Here is a 21,031-nt window from a genome sequence, read left to right as displayed (position 1 = left end):
TCAGAATCTGCATTTTAATAAAATCCCAAGCAATCTGGGTGCACATTGCAGTTTGAGAAACATTGTGAGCTTAAAACACAAACCTGACCATGCCTTTCCCAGCTGTCAAAACTCCAGCCTGCCATTGCCACAGCAACAAAGCCCAGGCCATTAGCCTGAGATTCAAGGCCTTCAGTGACCCAACATCCATCGACCTTTTTAGCTGAGTCCCAACTCTTCTCCTTATAGCCCTAGGCTCCAGCCATACGGAACCTTCACAGCATTCCAGCCCCACCCGCTGCACCTCTGCTTAGGGGGTCGATTCCTCTGTGACCATCACTCCTCTGTGTATCCAGATGGCCACCCCCTCCACGAAGCCCATCTGATTAAATCTGGTCAGAAGTCATCTCCCCAGTGTCCTAAACCCTACAAGGTTGTTTCTGGACCCCAAGAGAACATAGTACTTCCTGTTACCCTTGAATGATTATCCATGTTTAGTTAGCTTATAAAAACCACCTGAGGTATCAAATCTTACCTGGTTAATTTTTTAACTTTGCCAATGTTCTATAGTAGGGGCTCAATAAATAGCTTGTTAAATGTTTGAATCTATGGACATATACATTAACTCGTGAATCAGTGGATATATTAGCATATTGAAACATCATGCATTAATTAATAAAGCAATCCTTGAATTTATAGTGTTTGTTCCTGATTGTATTCAGGTTGCTACCCAAAAAGTTCTTAAAATGGCATTTTCAGGGGGTAAAAAGAGAAAGATTTCTAACTCACATAAACATTTAGCTACATCTGAGGTAGCCCAGGGAAGCAATTACATAATTTCCACACTAACAAATACAAATTTTATAGCGGTTGTGCAGGGGACATGGGAAACACTGAGTCAAAATGAGCAAGTTTCCAGAACAGAGTGAGAACCCTTATCCTAGAGGAATAATAGGTAGTCTTTTCTGCAGCCACACTTTCCACCAGCCTGAGGTGAATAAACTCCTTCTGGAAATTACTCTTATGATGTTACTTCTTCCAGGACACTTAACAGTATATTCTGACGGCCCTGAAAAAATTCATTAACCTTACCAGTGAGAACCTAACCCCTACACCATTTGTAGTGTTTATACCATGGATCAGGTTAATCTTCTCAGCCTTAATTTACATCTAAGTGAGGGGGTGTCTAAATTAACGCAGGGGACTTTTGGTCACTGGCACTTTGCCTTGTGCCATTTCTTTAAGTGACAGTCTGCTCATAATCAACTGTATGAATCTTTTTGAAAATGGCAAGCCTCTGAGATGAGCAGGGAGAACTTTTAAACTTTGCTTCTTGGGTGTGGGGAGGGGAGCCACACTGTGGTCATCATCAGAGGTCGAAACGCAGCTGCAGAAGGGAATGGACGAGGCAGAAATTCTACCGTTGGGTTCTATCGGGGATTGTTTTCTGAGAAAGGCTAGCTTTTCAGAGCCTCAGGACCTTAAATATACAGGGGCCAGGCTCCAGGAGTGGCTTATGGGTCTGCAACAGATTTACCAAAACACTCCTCCCCTTTGTTTATCCAACAGGTACATAAAAAATATACTCAAGCCATTGACAAAGAAAATTTACTGAAAATGTCACAACTGGTGAGCCAAAACAAGGACCTTGGCTACTTGCCGTGGGAACAAACTCTTCCTTTCATTCTGTGATTCTGGAACGTTAATGCTGAAGTTGTGGGAATTCCATCTTCCCTGTGAGAACAAAGGCACAGCATTGCCATTTTCATACAAGAGAGATTTCTGAACTGGTCCAGAGTAGGAAAATATTATTATAAATAATAGTAATTATTCTGTGCTGTTTTAGCCAACAGAATTAGGATCATTAATACTTATTAGTAACAATACACATATTAATAATGACGAGGCAATCAACGGATACAAATGCATTATGACACAAATAGTGTGGAAAGAGAAATATATTTTCTCTAAAAAAATGAAGAAACAGTAGCTCTTTGAAGGAAAGATTGCTTGGTCCCTAAAAATGTGCTCCACACCCCCTCCATTGGCCCAATGGGGACATTCGTCTTCTTTTGTTAACCGGTCTCTGATGGGCTTTGTCCTCCGAGCGTGAGCTGCTTTCAGTTGGAATTAATCAGAGATGCCGCAGTGATGAGGAGGCCATCCCAGACATGTCAGCCGCGACATAAATGCTTCCTTGTTCCACCGTGCTGGTGCAGGACCGGCTGGAACAATGAGAGCTAATGATGGAACCCGGGAAGCGATCATTGTGAATCAGGCCATTACATATGCCTTCCTGGTGAAAATCAAGCCAGGCTCAGGCTCCCTTTCAGTGTAGCAGCCCAGGTCCCCCTGGGGGCTCAGCAGCCCAGAGCAGACAGAGGGCTTCACTCTCCATGTGTATATCAGAGGCTGGTAGGGGATGACTACCAGCTAAGACATGTTCCGGACTGCACAGCGGGCCACACTGTGTTTCAGACCAGCCTTGCAAACAGCCACTGGGCTGCTGGGCTGGGAAGACCCAACCTTGCCTTCTGGCCAGTTGTGTGACCCACCCAGGTCAGGGGCTCTATCCAGGCATTCTCCCTGCATGTGCATGGGGGACCACTCTTGAAATCCCAGACCTGTCCTAGCTCCTATTCTTACTATCCCAGCACTATGATGAGTGATTAGCACAGGCTTCAAAACACAGCTGTCCAGATGTGTGAGTGAGCTTGTAGAGCCCATCTGACCCAAAGACTTGTAATAAATAATACACAGTTGCTGCTTTCAGTTCAACTGGTTAGTACAGTTTGATGGAAGCACAGTTTTCATATCAGAGAAACCTAAATACGATTAGAAAGGCAAGCCAGGCCAGGTCGCAGAGCTGGAAGATAGCTGAGAGCCACTTGAGAGTTCTGAGCAGGGTACGAACAGGATGGAAATCGGTGTTCCAGATGCTTCATGTTAAAGCAGCAGGATGAAGATGGGATGAAGTCAGGAGAGTCTGGGAGGCAGGAAACCTAGGATGGAAGCCCTGCCGAGGAGGTAAAGTGGGCCTGCACCAAGGCAGAGGTGGTAGGAATGGAGGTACGAGAAACTCTGAAGAAAGGGTTTGACTAAAGACCAGGAGTGGACGGGGAAGGAAAGTTGACAGTGGTCAATGATGACTCTAAGGTTTCAAGCCTGGAGAGCTGCTGAGAGGGAGACGACAAAAGGAGGAGGCAGGAAGAGTTGGGGATGTCATACTTGAGGAGTACAGGGAGTATTTCAGTGGGAAAGATTGAGCTTTGAGAAATGTGGGACTGTAACTCTGTAGAGGGACCCGGGCATGGGGGCAATTTTGAGAGTATTTTTCATAGAGCTGGTGGCTGAAGGCATGGTTCTGAGCAAGAGAAGATGGAGAGGAAATGTAGATGTTCATGAAAGAATATTGACACTGCATGCAAGGTGTATTAGTCAGGTACTGCTGTGTAACAAATTACTTCAAAACTTAGCAGCTTAAGACTCAGGAGCCTGGGAAAAGTTTATCTGGTTCTGGCTAATGGTCTTTCATGAGGTTGAATGCCAAATGTTGTCATCTGAAGGCTTGACTAGGGCTAGAGAAGCTGCCTCTAGGGTGGCCCCTCACATGGCTGATGCTGGTGGCTTCAGCTCCACACCAGGTGAATAGCATGGAGGGCTGCTTGAGTACCCTCCTGACATGGCAGCCAGCTTCCTCCAGAGTGAATGATCCAAGACAGAGAGAGCAAGGCAGACGCTAAATGTCTTTTATGACCTAGCCTGGGGAGTCGCATACCATCACCTCTGCTGTATTCTGTGAGTTACACAAATCAAACCTGACACAATGTAAGAGAGGACCACAGTAGGTCATAAATACCAGTAGAAGGGGACCATGTGGGGCCATTTTGGAAGCTGGCAACCACACTGGGAATGGAGGAAGAAGACAAGCCAAACTTAGAAAGATGTGAAGGATAGTTGAGTTGGATAAACAAGGCTGCCACATGGGAAGAGATCTGCCCTCACACCTGCTGGCTCCTATGGCACCCTGCCTCCAGAAAGTGCGCCTGGAAGTGGATACAACTTTTTCTCCATGCAACTGATTCCCAGGCCACGTACCATGTGCCAGGCAAGGTGCCAAGATTTCCCTGAGGTTGGCACCATTACTTATAGGTAGGGAGACTGAGGCTGAAGTTACTAGCCCAAGTTCTCACAGCCAATACGATGTGGGGCTGGAATAGAAACCCAAGCTGTTCAACAAACTGAGCCCTAACTCTTAACCTCTGTGCCACCATCCAGAGAGTGCAGGGGCCTGCGTTTTTTGGCTGGAAACTCCAAACAAGATGATTCATGGGAGCAACAAGAAAGGATAAGAAAGAAACACAAGGAATGACCCAGCAGTGCCACAGAGATGGACGGGACTGATGTCCACTGAGCCCTCTTCTGTCCCAGGCACAGGCCAAGCAAGGACCAAGAAATCGAGGTGTGCTTACCGTCCTTGGGGTTCGCTTTGTCCTCAGTGGGCTGCTCGGTGAACTTCAGCAGTGGAGACCTGGACCTCTGAGTGGTGGGGAGAGTAGGGTCGCTGAACATTATGGTGTCCTTGCCCCCTGTCGTGGAGAAGGGGAAAATGGACATATTAGTCCTCAATGGAGTTGCTGCTGCTTTCACCACCACCACCCCTACCCCCCCGCCGCCCACAGTGGACTGGCTGGTGAATAAGGCACCTTCTTCAGTTGTAGTTAACGCTGGGGAAGGGCAATGGAGAGCAGGTGCTTTCTCTCGTGTGAGGACAGGGAATAGCTGTCTATGAGTCCTGAGAGTCTGCTCAGGGCATGGCTGCCCACAAATGCCTGTATGTTAGCTGAAAACTGAATGGCACTGATCAGGGTGAGATAATAACAATAATAACAATAACAACAGCATCACCGTGCTTAGGAGAGCAGGCTTTGGAACCGCCCTACAGTGTTTGTATTCTGACTCCATCACTTGCTAGCTGGGTGACTTCAGGCAAGTCACTTAACCTCTCTGAGCCACAGAACTCTCATCTGTTAAATAAGGACAAATAATAGCACCCACTTCACTAGGTGGTTTTGATGAATTAATTCATGTCAAGCACTTAGGCATTTAGTTAGCACTCGGTAAATGCCACCTATTCAAATGATTACTTTAGAAGGCACTTCCATAGCACTGTCATAGACACTCTATCTGATTTAATTTGATTTGGTCATTAAGACTGAATGATAACTCTGTCATAAGTCAGGTAGTATCAGGTTCCTCAAATTATCATAGCTACTAGTAAACTTTCACTTAGAACATATAGTCCCAGACCAGCCGCAACCTTGGATCGATTTGCAAGAACTCCCTAAGTGGACAGAGAAAGTCTGAGGCAAAGAGAAGGAGGAAAGGGAAACCATTACAACTTTACTCTCAAAGCCAGTTATGGAGCGAGGAGCAGGGAAGTATGGCTTTGAAAATGAGCACCTTGAACATAGACACAAAAGGTGTGGACAGAAAGCAATGCTGCCATGGCAGTGAAGACAGCACAACAGGCAGGACCGGATCCCAAACTTTGCTCCGTGAAGCCTTGGGACCCTTTTGGTGAGAACCACTCTGCCAAACCCCAAACTCCATGGACCATGTCCCAGCCTATGCTCCAACCTTAGCTGTATAACTTCGCACAAGACTCTTTCTAAAGCCCTTGTTAGCTGTCTCTGGGGCTCAGGTCAGAGGCTCCAAAGTCCTACTATCTTGGTCAGCTTCAGGTTCAACGGAGCACAGAGTGAGATTTGGGTGAAGACTTCCACTGCTTTGGTGAACCTAGACTCTACCTTGGAGTCCTTATCTATATATATATATATAAGCCCAATATGCAAAGTCTCTCCTCAGGTGTTCAACTGGGAGTTCGATCACTCGCTATGACGTATGCTGACCACCAGGGAGTGGCGCAGAATGAAGGGAGGCCCCGGCTGGCAGCCAGCAGCCGCTCAGGACCCTACCCATGCATGAATTTCATGCACTGAGCCTCCAGTTTGTTTATAACACTATCTTCCCATGAGGTCCAGTCTTATTAACTTGATTTCCAAGACTATAGTAGAGAGTTTATACATGTTAGGTGCTTAACAAGTATCTGATAAACGTGTGAATAAATGGCAGGTGCATGCTTGGGAACCCCGATGTCCTGGGAGCAGGGTGCTTGCTGCTACCTCAGGTGGACGACCTATGTTATTAGAGCCATAGCACTCTGGTTTCTCTGGTATCTGAGGCTCATGCTAGAGGAATAGAAGTCTGATAGGAGCTGATCCTGAGGTTCTCCAGTGGCACAGCTATTCTTCACATATGGAAAAAATCCAGAAATCTTCAGTCTAGAGAGGTTTCCCAAAGAGAACCATTGGGGTAGTGTTAAGTGATTCTCAGAATGAAGTCAACGTAATTAGGTCTCCCTTTGAGCTGCAAAGATACCATCTGGAAATAGTTTTGTTGTTTTTTTTTGAGGTCCTTAATCTTTTATTTTTTTAATTTTTTTAATTTCTTTATTGATTAAGGTGTTACATTGGAAATACCTTGAGGGCTTAATGGTTACTATGAACCCTCAGCAGATACCTCAGGATGGACTTTTGTTACTGTCCACAAGTCAGGGAAAGGACTGCAATTTTTAACCCATTTTTCCCCAGTTGGCAGGCTGGCAGCTCCCCAGCCTTAAGGGGACTCAGTAAAAGACACACTCTGCCTCTCTGTGTCCCAACCAGCCTTCCAAGTCCCCTCTGCCTTGGTGGCCAAAGAATCAAAATTATGGGCCAAATTGGGAGCTGGCTGAGATCCTCAGCCCTTCCTGTCACGAGGAAATGTCTAGGGTGGAATGTCTTGTGGCCCTCTCGAACCACAGGGCATCATTCATTCCACATGGCCCCTCCAAAATGCTGGTACCAGCAACAGTAAACCTCTTCAGGAACCCGAGTAACAAGCGCGTAGATAAGGGAAACAGGAGCCACCACTCATTAATGTTCAACCAAGGTGGCGACTGGGGAGAAGATAACTACCTCCCCAGTTGCCTGCCTGGGGAGATCATTTCCTAACCTTAAGGCTAAACGCCAAGGTTTGGTCATTCTTGCAAAATATTTGAAGGCTTCAAAGATCTTTCTTAGGAGAATCCCGGTTCTATTGTTTCTAACTCAGTCCAGATTCCATCTATATTGACTACATTGAGCGCTAATCTGATGGCCTGCTGTTGCACAGTTTCCCTTTGGTTTGTAGGACTGGAGCAGTGGTCGGCAAACTCATTAGTCAAAAGAGCGGCAAACCGCGGCTCACGAGCCGCATGTGGCTCATGAGCCGCAGTTTGCTGACCACTGGACTGGAGGATGAGGAGTGGGCAAGGGACCCACCAACTAGAGTCAAACCACAACTGCTGTAGAAGGTTCATTGAACTTGTGTTTGGACTTCTGGAAGCCCCCCTGATTCCTTCTAACACAACATCCCTCATCTCCTCCTCTAAAATTGACCAAGAACTTTCAAAATGCACATTTTCCTCCTTAGGCTGATGCTTAACGTGGAGAAAAGAGAATTAAAATGAAAAGCTCCAAGAGCCAGGCTCCATTCTTGCCATATTTGTTCTGGCTTATCGTGTCTTTTTCTCTAGTATGAACACACACAGGGCACCTCCTTTCCGAGCTCCCCAAGCACCATTCTCCACGCAGAGGCCAGCACAGGGCTGGGAGAATGAGGCTGACAGGGAGGGGGTGGGGAGGGTGGATGGTCATTCCTTCCAGAGGGGTGTGGTCAATAGGGCCAACCCACCCTCTGGCTTCCTCACAATAGCCCCATACCTTTTCCACCTCAGAGATGGGATTAACAGTGTGGAATATGCTTTGCTATCCAGATGATTTCTCCACAGGTGTGACATTTGTCAGACTTGTCTACTTCAAGGCAAGATCACAAGTTTGCCCTAACTTTATCAAAGACCACCAAGAGCTACATACTGTTGACTGAGAGAGTGGGGAAGGAGGGAGAAGAGAGTCAAAGAAACATCACAGCATGCTCCATGCCCTGCAGTAATTCTGCCTTGTAGCAACGAGTGGTTGGCTCCTTCACTGCTGGCCTTTGGTGTCTCAGAAGAGACTGTTCTGGCTTCTGACTTTCTCTTCTCCAATCCAGCTTGCTTTGTAAACCATTCCTCATCTGATCTACCCTATGGTCTCTTCTCCGAATTGTAGTTCCTAGGACAGGTGGCACATGAAATGATGAGCTGAACACCTGGGTTCTAACACCAGCCACTGTGGCCTCAGATATCATCTAACTTCCTGGATTTCCTTAAGAAACCTTCCTTACCTAAAGTGAGGGGATCGGACTAGCTCAGGAAAGGGGAAAATGCTTTCTCTCACATGTCAACTCTGACCAAAGGTGGCTTCCTGGAAAGCCAACAGTGGAAGGCTGTTCTGAGGGCCACGTGAGATCATCGAAGAAGAGCAATACGATTGATTAGTAATGTCTGCCACTACCATGGGAATGGGTGTGGTGTAATATACACCATGTATCTTAGTATTTGCCATCCTTGAACGTTTTGCTCTCCACTGTCCTTCCAGGGCTAGTATTCAATGACACCTCACACACCAACATCTTTATCCCTCAGCACTGAATTATGTGCCATTTCCCTCTTTCCTCTCACTTCTTGATATACATTCCTCTTGCATCTGTAATGGGACTGTGGGTTCTTGGAGCGGGTGAGGGGCATCTCTAGAATGGCTGGTACAGAACTAAATTCACAAAGTGATGCCCAAAAAGGTATCAACAGGTTGAAGGGTTGATTTACTGGAGGAAACCCTGATAATTTCAAGACGATGGTGAATAAGAGAATTAGCAACTCTCTGAAACCATTGAGACTCAGTTCCCTCCATCTGGCTGAAACATTATGATTTGGCTCCCACTTGGGGAAAGAAAGATGAAGAGGAAGAAGAGGAGAAGGAAGATGAAGGATGAAAAGGTAGAAAAAAGAAGAGGATGACCAGGAGGAGGAGGAAGAGGAGGGGGAAAGAACACACTGTTTCTTGCTCCATAATTGGAGCCATAAAACAATGAGCAGGCAGAGGGATTGGTCTGATTTATGCGGGAAGAGGCCCACCCCTTACTCTCACACAGCTTTGAGAATGATCATAAGGCGCTGCTTCCTTGTAACATCCTTCATCACTGTGCCAGGGCAATGCTATTCCACTGGGAAATTGGCACTCTTTTTCCTGCCCTCCCACTTTGTATCTATGTGGAGGCCAGAGATGAGAACAAACATGGCCACGGCATAAAATCCATTCAGCCGGGTTCCTCAAAGCTAATTTCACCATTTAATATTTGCTTTGTGCTAATTAAATTCTCCATTTCAATTGACTGTTCTAATCAGGGAAGTGCAAGGATACATAGAGAATGCATTTCTATTTATTTACATGCGGGGCAGATATTTATGCACTAATGATATTAGCCACAAACACAAAAATGTCGAATAGAACATACTCCCAAATCCTACTGAAACGTTGTAGCTCAGGCCTTCAGGCAGCAAAAGGAAGGAAAGAGACAATTGTTATCGCACAATAGCCATTGGAACCTAGACCAAACATCACCAGAAAGAGAAAATTCTCAGCATTCATTGTTATTCAACTCCCAGCTTTTTACATAAGTTGTAGAAATAAAACATTGTGAGATTTCACTAAGTCATTTGAAGAGGGGGTGGGAAATCCAAACTTCAGTACAAGCACAGAAATAGCAATCTGACTGCACAAATAAACGACAAATGTGCCCGACTGTGTTGAAATTCAATGCAATAAAAGAAAGGCCTTCAAAGAAGGTTTTAACCGCATCAAAAGGTTCTTGTGCAAAATGGATCATTCAAATCCCCAGGATGGCACTCGCCACTAATTAGTTTTGTTAGGTCTTTTGACATCAAGTTCAAGGAATCGCTGCTCAAAATTCCAATTTATGAAACACACTTCCAGGCAACCTAAGGCAGCAATTCAGATTTACATTAACAAACATGCTGTTGTTCATATCCCTGTGGCAATGTTCATTCCCCGGAAGTTATAGGGAAGCAACAGATAGGAACCAAGGGTAGAGGAGACTAGCTTGTGTAGAAAGGTTAAGTAACTAAAAATACATGTACAACGTTGCTTCTCAGGGCAGAGGAGGCGATGGAAAATGATAAGTACAAGTTTTTGGAACGAGTAAAGGAAAAGGGGGAATAGCTGACTGGGGTCAATGAAGGGGTTATTTCACCAAGATAAGAAGAAAAAATACAGCTAATTAATACTGTGTACAACTGTGAAAAAAAAAGCTCCACAGGAAATTTTGATCTTCAAGCTACATTAAAAATGGGATGGGCAAAGAGAGGAGAAGGAGGTTGGTAAGTGCATGAGGGTTAGAATATTTGTTTTTTCTTATTTTCACTTTTAGGGTTTATGATTAAATTGAACAAATCTTTATAAGACACCTATGGTGACAAAAATGAAGCAATTTATTATCTTCACAAAGTTTACAAAAAACATATAGCCACACGGAGAGACTGTTTCAGATTTATGTTAGCAAAACTTCATAGTTATGTAGATGAGAACCTGCATATGTATTATACTTTACTGATTTCCCTCCAAAATGATGGTTTCCAAGTTTAAAGCACTTGTAGATTTCTCAGCACTTATCTTAGAATAAAAGGACATTGAAAAGGTAGAATCTTCTTTGTAAATTATGAAAGCACTTCCTTTTTTTAAAAAAAAGAAAATAAAAACAAGTTTTATGACGTACTGCTTACCTGGAAGACTCCACAAACCAGAAACTTCCAGAGTTCTTAATTTTTTCTCCAGTTCAGCCACCCGATTCCCTAGGATTCTGGAAAAGGGGAGAATATTGCAGCAGACAGATTAGTAAGCATCTCATCAGCTTGCAAGCCTGTGAGCTGGCTACTTGGGAAACCCACTAGTACACTAATAGAAAATGTTTTGAGATTTACGATACATGCTAAAAATGGAATTCTCTCTCTCTCTCTCTCTCTCTCTCTATTGGAAATACATATAAAGTACATAATTTTTTAAAATATTAAAATGTTGCCATTGAAGTGACTCCTCTCCCAAAAAGGTAGTTTCTCTGAGAAGTTAAACAATTATCCAGCCATTGCCCAAACATCTTATAGAATTTCTATTTAGGAATTGCTCATTGCTAAAAATGACTATGCATTTTGAATACCCTTAGTAGTATCACACCTTGACTCTTTGAAGGTAGATCTGAGTTTTGGAATCAATCAAGTCTAACAAATACCATGCATGAATATACTTGGTAATGTTGCTTTGAGTCAATAAAATAATAATATCTGCCCTCTTAGAACTAACCTATGTTGGATTTATGTCTTGCTATCTAGCATAATGCCTGGTAGATGCTCAAAAATGTACTTGATTAAAAAAATGCTTTTCTTTTCTCATGGCTTGTAATTATCAATGTAGAGAATCCTATATAATAAAAGGCTAATATGCAAATCGACTAATATGCAGAACGACCTGTCACTATGATGCACATTGACCACCAGGAGGCAGATGCTCAATGCAGGAGCTGCCCCGGGTGGTCAGTGCTCTCCCACAGGGGGAGCGCCACTGAGCCAGAAGCCGGGCTCACGGCTGGCCAGTGCAGCGGTGGTGGCAGGAGCCTCTGCTGCCTCTGAGGCAGCGCTAAGGAGAGGGCATAAGCCATGAGTGGAACACCAATCCCCGCTCCTCCGCCCCCCCACCCCGGGCTCCCGGACTACGCAAGGGTGCAGGCTGGGCTGAGGGACCTCTAGCTTAAAGATATAGACATTTCTAAAGAACTCTCAGTGATTGCAAAAATCATTAGAATAATGATATTGCTTCCCAAGGTGACCATTCTGACTCATTGATATGTGAGTTCTGGAATGAGTATTTGAAAAGACTACACTACTTACCCGGAAGTCAAACTTTGTATATATTCATGGGAAGACATAAATGTGGGCATATATTTCCCCTCCTTTACACAAAATTAAATATGTTGGGAAATAATCTGATAGTCATCTAAAACTTCAATCACTCCCCATTGGTCTGGAAATTGAAAAAAGTCTTTATTGGAGGATTTTCTTGGCACTGCTGTGCTAAAATGATGCAGAAATATCCCTTAATAGCAAAGTTTCAGTTCTTTTCAACAGGAGAATTCAGAACAGCAGAATTGTTCTCCCAGCTCTTTATATTCCAGAGATAGCTGCACACACCCACATATACACAGAGACATGAATATGTATATATCTGCACATATATATGGCTTTGAATTCATCTTTATTTTATCTGAATCAACTTACAGCATCTTAATTAATATTCCCTCTGAGTTCATGAAAAACTCTTTGATATTACTATGTGTGGTGTTCTTCATCTGGGTACTTAGAGCTTTTCTTTGCCTCTTTTTCTTAAGTCTTAAATTCTGCATAGTCTTGATCAATTACTTTCAATTTTCACTCCAATTGTTGGGTTTATTCTGCTTTCATGACTCTGACCCTTCAATAAACACCATTCTTCGTAATCTCATTTTCAATATTTTGCTCAGGCCTTCTGATCCAAGCTCCCTTTTCACCAGCTGATGGGTTTGAGATGCAATCTCAGCCGTGTTCAAGTTGACGCCTGTTTCTTAACGAGATCAGATCATCTGTATGTGGCTGCCTCTTGGAAACAAACAATAAGGCTTAACTCTTCCCTGGACACCGAGGGAGGCCGTCAGGGCAATGTTGGAAGGCGTGGTGGAGAGACGTTTGGCTGTATTTTTTCTGATGCTCCCAGAGAACAGCCATGTCTCCCAGAAACGGAGTGAGGTGAATTTGCTGGTGTCCTCAACAATCTACTTCCTAAGCTTGTCAGGGGTGACTGCTTTTTCGGCCTGGCACTGGCATCTGAGGCAGGGCTGCAGGCAGTAAAATGGACCAGCGGGAGTTGTGGTAGTAGGAACAGTGTCAATAGCAATAGCAACTGCAATACTGTTGACACAAACAGCAAAACTGATCTTTCCCGAGTCCTGGACATGAATCGGGGTCCATGCTGAACACCTACCAGACTTGCATTATCTCATCAGACCTGACAAAACCCCTGAAGTGCATATTGTCTTTTTTAATCCTTCTCTTACACATGTGGACCCTAAGGAACAGAGAGGTTAACCCACTTGCCTAAGGATGCAAAGTGCATCTCAAAAATATGTCTTTTCACAACACTCAGTGCTCTTACCCACCATACTCTACTCCTCCCATTAGAAAACAGAGGCATGGAAGTTAGTTAACTTGACCAAAACTATATGCAGGACTCAGCTGGTGATGAGTCTGGATTTGAATCTGTCAACCCATGGTCATTGGCACCAATTCCAAAGCCAAGAGGAACCCCTGATTTGGGGTGCAGTGAAGAAGGAAACTTTATTTAGTGCAAACAGCTCAACAGTAATATAGCAGGGCTCTGAAGCTGCCCCAGGTCCTGGACCCTCTTTAGCTCTGCAGCTCTGCTCCAATCACGGAAATGGGATTCTTTAGTCTTCCCTGAAAAGTGTGCTCCCTCATACAATGCTGATTTTATATAGACAGAAGTCCCCGCCCCTGGTCCCTGATTAGTTCATTGCCTTGCAAATGAGGATGCCAAATCAATCCTTGGTTTGATTGGTCCAAAGGCACTGTCCTGATTGGTCAGAATAGAGCTGCTCTGATTGGTCAGAGTTGTGCAGCTCCGATTGGTTGGGGAAAGCCTCAGTCCCTTGAAATGGGACGCCAGGAACTCCTTTATAAGGGCTGGCTCAGAGGGCAGGAACACAGGGCAGGCAGAAAGACAGTTCAGTGCAGAGGCAGACATTTTAATGCAGAGGCTTCTCCCCAAAGTGCAGCTTTTGTGGGAGGTCCCTGTGCAAAAATGGCTACTAGATTCCTTTTTTTTTTTTTTTTTTAATTTGAGCCTCGTTAGCCACCAGGAGCTCTTCTTAGTCCTCCAGGTTCACAAACCTAAGCCTCAGTTTACCTCCGAAGTGCATACTGTTAACCAATACCCAGTAATGGCAATGGGAAACAAGATTTCTTGTGTCTGGAGCAAATTCTCATTAAAACTGTTTATATTGAAATATGGATGTAACCACAGCTGACTTGTCAAATATAACCCAAGATGCTTCAAATGACAAAGAGGGACCTCCTGATTGGCTTGACACTGAAAGAATATGGCAGGTGGTCTACTGAACGGCATGATGCAACCCAGGAAGAGAAAAGGGCTATTTGGGTCTTAATAGCTGGCTGTATTTATAGATAGAGATGGTGGAAGTAAGAGCAGGGTCCATTCAATTCAGTTTGACCAAGTCAACAAACGATTACTGAGGCTGTAGGGGATAATGAAGAGAAGCAGACCCTGTCCTTGTATTTGAGGGACTAAAAACCTGGTGGGAGACAGACACACAGATGTGTGCAGGCACGTGCAGTGCCCGTGGAAAGCTGTAATAACAGTTGATATTTATCAATCACGTGTTTTGTACCAGATAGTACCCTAAGCACTGCACAGTAATTATCTCAATCCCTTGCCACAACCAATGAGGCAGCTCTTACCATCCTAATTTTGTAGATGTGGGAACTAAGTTCCAGGGAGGTCAACTAATATGCCAGGGTGACACAGCTGTTAAGTGAAGGGGCCTGGAAATGCACAAGTCCTTCAGTAGAACTGTGCAGCAGAAGCGAAGAGTGAACGAAAGATGAATCCAGAGAGGCTTGTAGGGACCAAGATTTAATTATCTTGTTGCCATATTGACAATGTTAAGACTTATACACCGGGGAGATATTGAAGGGTATTAAGCATAGAAATAGCATAATGAGGTTTAGGAAAAGTATTCTTGATGCAGAGTTGAGAAGGGACTGGAAAAAACCAGTTAGAAAGTCGTTGTCCAGGTCGGCGATGATGGTGGCCCGAAACAAGCCAATGGGGATGCAGGGAAGCTAAAGGAACGAGGCAACAAGCTGGAGGCAGGTAAGGAGTGTGAGGCACCTACAGCATCTCCATCTGGACATACAGGAGAGAGGAAAGATGTGGGAGTGCAGAGATGAGAGTGTAGCCTGGGGGAGTGGATCTGTTCACCAACAGCATGGGAGAATTCAGAAGAACAGAGGACTAGACCGCCTTCTGCGTAGGGCAAGAAAGGACCAGAGAAGCACCTGGAGACGGAGGAGGACAGCTAGGGCAATGTGGGGCCTTGGAAGCCCAGGGAAGCGAGCTCCAGGTGTGACGGTGTGGTGAGTGCTGTCTTATTCTAGAAGTGGTCATACTTCTAAATGAAAGTTTAGAGGAGGTCACTTAGAGGATGTGCCCGACCGTTGAGAGAGATGTTTCAGTGGAGGCAATGAAATCCAGAATCCAAGTGACAGGCTTGAGACAACAGCAGACTATGAAAACATTGAGGCGGTGACTTTAGATGACTGTCCAAGTAGTTGAGCAGGGGATAGGAGACAGCCAGGGCAGTAGCTCGAAGCTAAACAGGCTGGAGAGAGGATTTTTTTTTTTGTAGGATAGGGGAGATTTTAAACGAAATTTGTAATTAGCTACAGTTTGTTTGAAGATGGGGAGATTTCTGCCTATGCCCACCTAATAGTCTAGGAAAATCCTCAAGATGTCAGGACTCTGGATTTTCAATAGCAGTTTCTGATAATAACAACATCAGAGGGGATCTACAAAGATGGAACTGACTCAAGAACTGGCCACCACTGCGCCTCTCTCCTTGCTTTCTGGACAGCACAGGGAACAGAAATCCCTGAGTGAGGGTCCTTGGGGAGAGTCGGGACCTGAAGAAGCAGCAAGGGTCTGTGGCTCTCCTCAGACCTGGAGATGATCCTGACCCCCACCTCCACCCAGGCGACCTTCTTTTGAATCTTTGCTCTGATCCATGATAGCTCATGCTGCTACTAAGATCCTGAATGTCTAAGCCAGCCGTGGGCAAACTACGGCCCAGGTGTTTGGCTGTTCTATCCAGCCCGCGGAGCCAAAAGAGCGGAGGGTTCTCTTGCTCTCCCCTCCGCTCCTTTACTTTGAATTTATATTAGTTCACACAAACACTCCATCCATGCTTTTGTTCCGGCCCTCCGGTCCAGTTTAAGAACCCATTGTGGCCCTTGAGTCAAAAAGTTTGCCCATCCCTGGTCTAAGCTATTTACCATTGGCCAGGGAAGGGGAAGAGCGGTGAACAGTTTTAGGCACAGCAGGAAGGGTAGTGAAAGGCCAGTGTGTCTTCATAAATTCACCGCCACCACCAACTCACCACCCCACACTGGCAAAGTGATGGTTTGTTGAGAAGGCCTGGAGTACTAAAGGTGGTGTTCCATGAAACAGTACTTTAGCACCTGCCTCTTCTTTTTTTTCTTTTTCTTTTTTTAAAAATATATTTTATTGATTTTTCACAGAGAGGAAGGGAGAGGAAGAGAGAACCAGAAACATCGATGAGAGAGAAACATCGATCAGCTGCCTCTTGCACACCCCCCACTGGGGACGTGCCCGCAACCAAGGTACATGCCCTTGACCGGAATCGAACCCGGGACCCTTGTGTCCACAGGCCGACGCTCTATCCACCGAGCCAAACCAGCTAGGGCAACATCTGCCTCTTCTATTAATGCTTTGCCATCTGTCTATAAGACAAGTGAACCTCATCTCTTCTGTAGCAATAATCAGACAACTGCCAACTCTTTGGCAATAAATACCTCAAGCAAAATGCCTAGTAATTGGACGTCCTCTCAAAATGTAAAATCCTGGTTTTGTCATCAATTCTTCAAGATGGCTCCCATTGCACTTTCTCAAGGGGTGGGCGGTAACCGTCAGGCAGTGGGGAAGACACTTCCGGGACAGGGTATCTTTATTCCTACGAATGATGCTCCCCCAAAACAAAGCTATCCTGTTATTTTAGTTACAAAACTCTAAATCATGGGGAATAACCGCAAGCAGACAAAATTCACTTTCTATTCTTAGCCCACACTCCATTTGTTGTTTAGTTTTTTTACATGCTCCCAAATAAAACATTTATCAAAAGCATGAAACTTAAGACCTTCTTAGTATTAAAAATGGCACATTAGGTACTCTATGTACTGATGTGAAGCAATCTTCAAGATCTATTGTTATGGGCAAAGTGCAGAACAGTGAAAAACTTTAAAAAATATGTATGCTAGCTACTATTTATAAAAAAATGAAAGAGAATACCTACACAAATATACATGAGCGTTTTTGTATATCTATATAAATGTATTCTGCACTTGCTTATATATGTATGCTTGGGAAGGATCCTTAAGAAATGAGGAATGGTGGTTTCTCTCAGGAAGGGGAACTGGGAGGCTAAGAGACAACAGTAGTTTGGAGATACAGTAAGTCCTAACTTAACGTCCTCAATAGATTCTTTGACTTTAAGCAAAATGACGTATAAGAAAACCAGTTTTACCATAGGCTGATTGATATAAACAAGAGTTGCGTGCCTTTCCAACACAGCAACATTATACTGAAATAACACTGAATGAACTGATGTTATTCAAGGACCTGCTGTATATTGTTGTTTAACCTTTTATTCTTTTTTTAAAAAAATATATTTTTATTGATTTCAAGAGAGGAAGGAAGAGGGAGAGACAGAAACATCAATGATGAGAGAGAATCATTGATGGGCTGCCTCCTGCACGCCCCCTACTGGGGATCAAGCCCACAACCTAGGCATGTGCCTGACCGAGAATCGAACGGTGACCTCCTGGTTCAATGTTCAACCACTGAGGAACACTGGCTGGTCTGTTTAACCTTTCACATGTGAACCACGAAATGGTTCAAAAATATTAAATAGTTAAAAATGAAAAGGTGCATTAAAACAGAATGCAAACATCAGTCTTTCTCAAAAGAGGTGGCAACCCATGGGGAATCCATAGGGACGCATTAGGAAATCAACCTGTCAGGCGGGTCAACAGCAATGTGGAACGCTGCAGGGTTCTGCCTGAGAAAAGAGAACTCGTGCCTGTGCGAGGAGATTCCCATTCCTTCTCCCTCCCCTTAGAAGTATCTGCATTTCAGCCTCTGGCCGTTTCTCTCCTTGGTTAAGATTTCTTTAAAAAGAATCTTTGAAATGACTTCTGTCAATAAATTACCCTTGTCATTCTTTGAGATTGCCCAGACTCCCTCCACTGCTCTCTGCCTTCTTTTATATATATCTTAATCTCCTGCGCGATCTTCCCTTCCCTTCCATCTCCTCTTTTTCTCTGTTTTGTTTTTACAATACTCTCAATCATTTTCCAGGACCCAACTCCCTCCCCAGTCCCTCCCCTTCTTGCTGGAAGCCCAGGCTTTCGTTGCTGCTCTCTTCCTCCACCCCTTCATTTGGGCTCTGGGTGTAGGTCTTATAAGCAGGTCCAGCTACGTAATTGGCAGGGCCCAGTGCAAAATGAAAATGGGGAGCCCCCTTGATGAACAATAATTTAGAATTTCAACATGGAGACAGGAGCGACAGACCCTGTGCAGGGCCCTTCTGAGCACGGAGTGTTGACAACTATGGGGCGGGGTTTGCAGTGTTTGCTGCTTTAATTTACTGTTTATTCACCATTCTCTGAACACTTTCAGTTTTGCTTCTGTTGTCTCTAATGGCTACTTCTACTTGCTTGATTTTGCCCAACACAGTCAGTATGTTTATAATAACCAAATAAGACATTCTGTTTTAATTGTCACTCTTTTTTGCTGATCCTGAAGTGTAACGTGTACTGCTTTGTAGCCACATCTGCCTTTGAGAGGATGCTTGGCTGTTCCTGCCATTCAAAGCCCCTCAAAGGTAAAAATGGCTCCCAGGAGTTACCTCCCCTAAAAGAGACCTGGTGGACAGGTAGGCTGAGTTACCCGGGCGAGTGTACTATCAAAATCACCATTTAATATGCATTGCTCAGGGGGTAGGTCAGGGTAAGCATTCAATAAGCAGTGGCCAGTATTATTTGCTTGCTTGACCTCAGCAGAAGCATAGTTCCAGTTTAAGGAGTTTCCTTCCAGATTGAGGGTTCTCACCCGCTCCTCTTAAGACACGTGGCCCCACCAGTCGCCATCACCCCACATCTCTCCTGCCGACCCCCACCCGAAGGCCCAGCCACCTACTTGTTGGTCTGCCTCTGGTGTTGGATGACCATGTTTTTCTCGTGGATCGTCTCCAGCAGGGCCGTCGCCAGAGATTTCAGATCAGAAATGGACTGCGGAGTCGCTGGCAGACTGCACCCATGATCCTCCGATAGCAGATCCTGGACTAGGTGGGACAGAACAGGGACAACTCAGACTTAAGGTCATCTGGAACCCTGGAATGCAGACCAATGTCAGCTCTTCCTGGACACTGACAGGGGCCCAGCCTCTAACTGCTGCTGGGTTGCATTGAAGAGTCCACTTCGAGGGTCAAAAGTACAACAGAATGAAATTCAGTGTGTGGGTTAAACAGGAAGGCGGAAGTCCTCATGGATTGTTATCAACAACTTTTAAAAGGAGAACAATCTGCTGCACTTGTCCAGTATTTTATAATTTCAAAGATACATTCCTCTTGACTAACTCATTTGAGACTTAAAATGAACAACAACAAAAATCCACCTGGTGAAAGCAGCATTTATCCTCATTTCATGTACAGGAAAGCAAAGTGCAGATGGAGTAAAAACATTGGCTGAAGGTCACGCTGCCACGCTAATGACAATGACTCTAGTCCTGACCCCTTCCTGTACGTCAGAGTTTCCCAGGGTGTGTACCTTTAGTAGCAAGATGATGTGGGAGGCTAGTTAAACTACAAAATACATTCTGTATATGCTCATTTTTGGAATGGATAGATAAAGGGTTTACACAAAAAGTCAATGATCACTTGTACTCCCACCAGGCAGAAAAAGAAAACAGTGTAAATCACTTTAAGTTTTTGTGTGTGTTTTTTCACATATTAGCATAGTTTAATTATTTTAGCCAACTGAAAACTAAATTTACATATAAAACATAAGATTAACATGATTATTTGTTAACAGGCTCCATGTTGACTTAATTAATTAAAATAATATGATTTATTAAATTAATATGACTACTGTAGTTTTTTAATCTTCATTGTTGAAAGCATCACACTGCTCCTCCTTTTCCCCTCATTAATCTCTTCCAGCCCACTCGCATCCTCCCCCGACCCTGAAGCCTTCACCACCCCATTGTCTGTGTCCATGGGTTCACTATATAATTTTGAACACTGTTCCTATGCCCATACATAGATATACTAATTCATACAATTTTCTTCAAAAATGGGAAAAAAGCTCTGCTCTTTTCACTTAACTTGATGTCTCATCCTGAGTATCTCCTTAAATAAAACGTAAGAGCTGCTTTGTAGTTCATATACAGATCTATAATAAATAAATGTTGTTTCCAATGTTTTTTATTATAACTAATGTAGGAAGAACTTTATGGAAGCAAAATGTCTGCATAGGTCTCTAGTTACCAGTTTAAGGCATCTCATAATAGGTTGCCTAACGCTTATTTGCAAAGGTTGCCCTGATTTGCTGCTCGGCGGCCGTGTTTGAGTGTGGCTGGCATGCCCTGTGGCAGTGATAAGACTCGTCTCGGCACTCAAAGACACTATGCTGTCAAGAGTATCCAAAGCTAAATGTAGATGGGCTACTCCACATTTCTATAGAGTACTGTAGTTTTCTTAAAAAAAAAAAAAAAATCTAGCCCTAGCTGGTTTGGCTCAGTGAATAGAGCATTGGGGTACAGACTGAAGGATCCCAGGTTCGATTCTGGTCAAGGGCACATGCCCAGGTTGCAGGCTCGGTCCTCAGTAGGGGGTGTGCAGGAGGCAGCCAATCAATGATTCTCTCTCATCATTGATGTTTCTATCTCTCTCTCCTTCTCCCTTCCTCTCTGAAATAATGAAAAATATATTTTAAAAAATCTATTAAAAAAATCTAGGGTGTCCTTTTCTAGTAGAATAAAGAAAAAAGTTGCTTGGAAAAGTGCCTTGGGTGTTAGTTAAGCTGAAAAGTCAGCATTTTTTTTCTACGCCACCCTCGCTCTGATTAAGACTGCCATCTGACTGTTGCTGTCTGCAC

General features: G+C 44.3%; 1 protein-coding gene across 2 annotated transcripts in view; it reads right to left on the bottom strand.

The window, feature by feature from the left end:
• The window catches only part of CCDC149 (coiled-coil domain containing 149), a 107,435-nt gene that overhangs the window by 6,002 nt on the left and 80,402 nt on the right, over nt 1-21,031 (bottom strand). Inside the window, exons 9-12 of one of the 2 annotated variants that reach the window (XM_080644699.1) lie at nt 19,074-19,218; nt 10,742-10,818; nt 9,457-9,489; nt 4,452-4,568 (exon numbers count right to left, since the gene is read on the bottom strand). In XM_080644699.1, coding sequence (XP_080500825.1) covers nt 4,452-4,568; nt 9,457-9,489; nt 10,742-10,818; nt 19,074-19,218 — 372 coding nt within the window. The remainder of the gene's footprint in view (nt 1-4,451; nt 4,569-9,456; nt 9,490-10,741; nt 10,819-19,073; nt 19,219-21,031) is intronic. The other variant, XM_080644700.1, reaches the window with a different exon arrangement.

Source organism: Plecotus auritus (genome assembly GCF_963455305.1).
Source record: "Plecotus auritus genome assembly, chromosome: 1".
Lineage (NCBI taxonomy): Eukaryota > Metazoa > Chordata > Mammalia > Chiroptera > Vespertilionidae > Plecotus > Plecotus auritus.
Note: the sequence above shows the minus strand (reverse complement) of the source record. Positions and strands in the feature narration are given on the sequence as shown.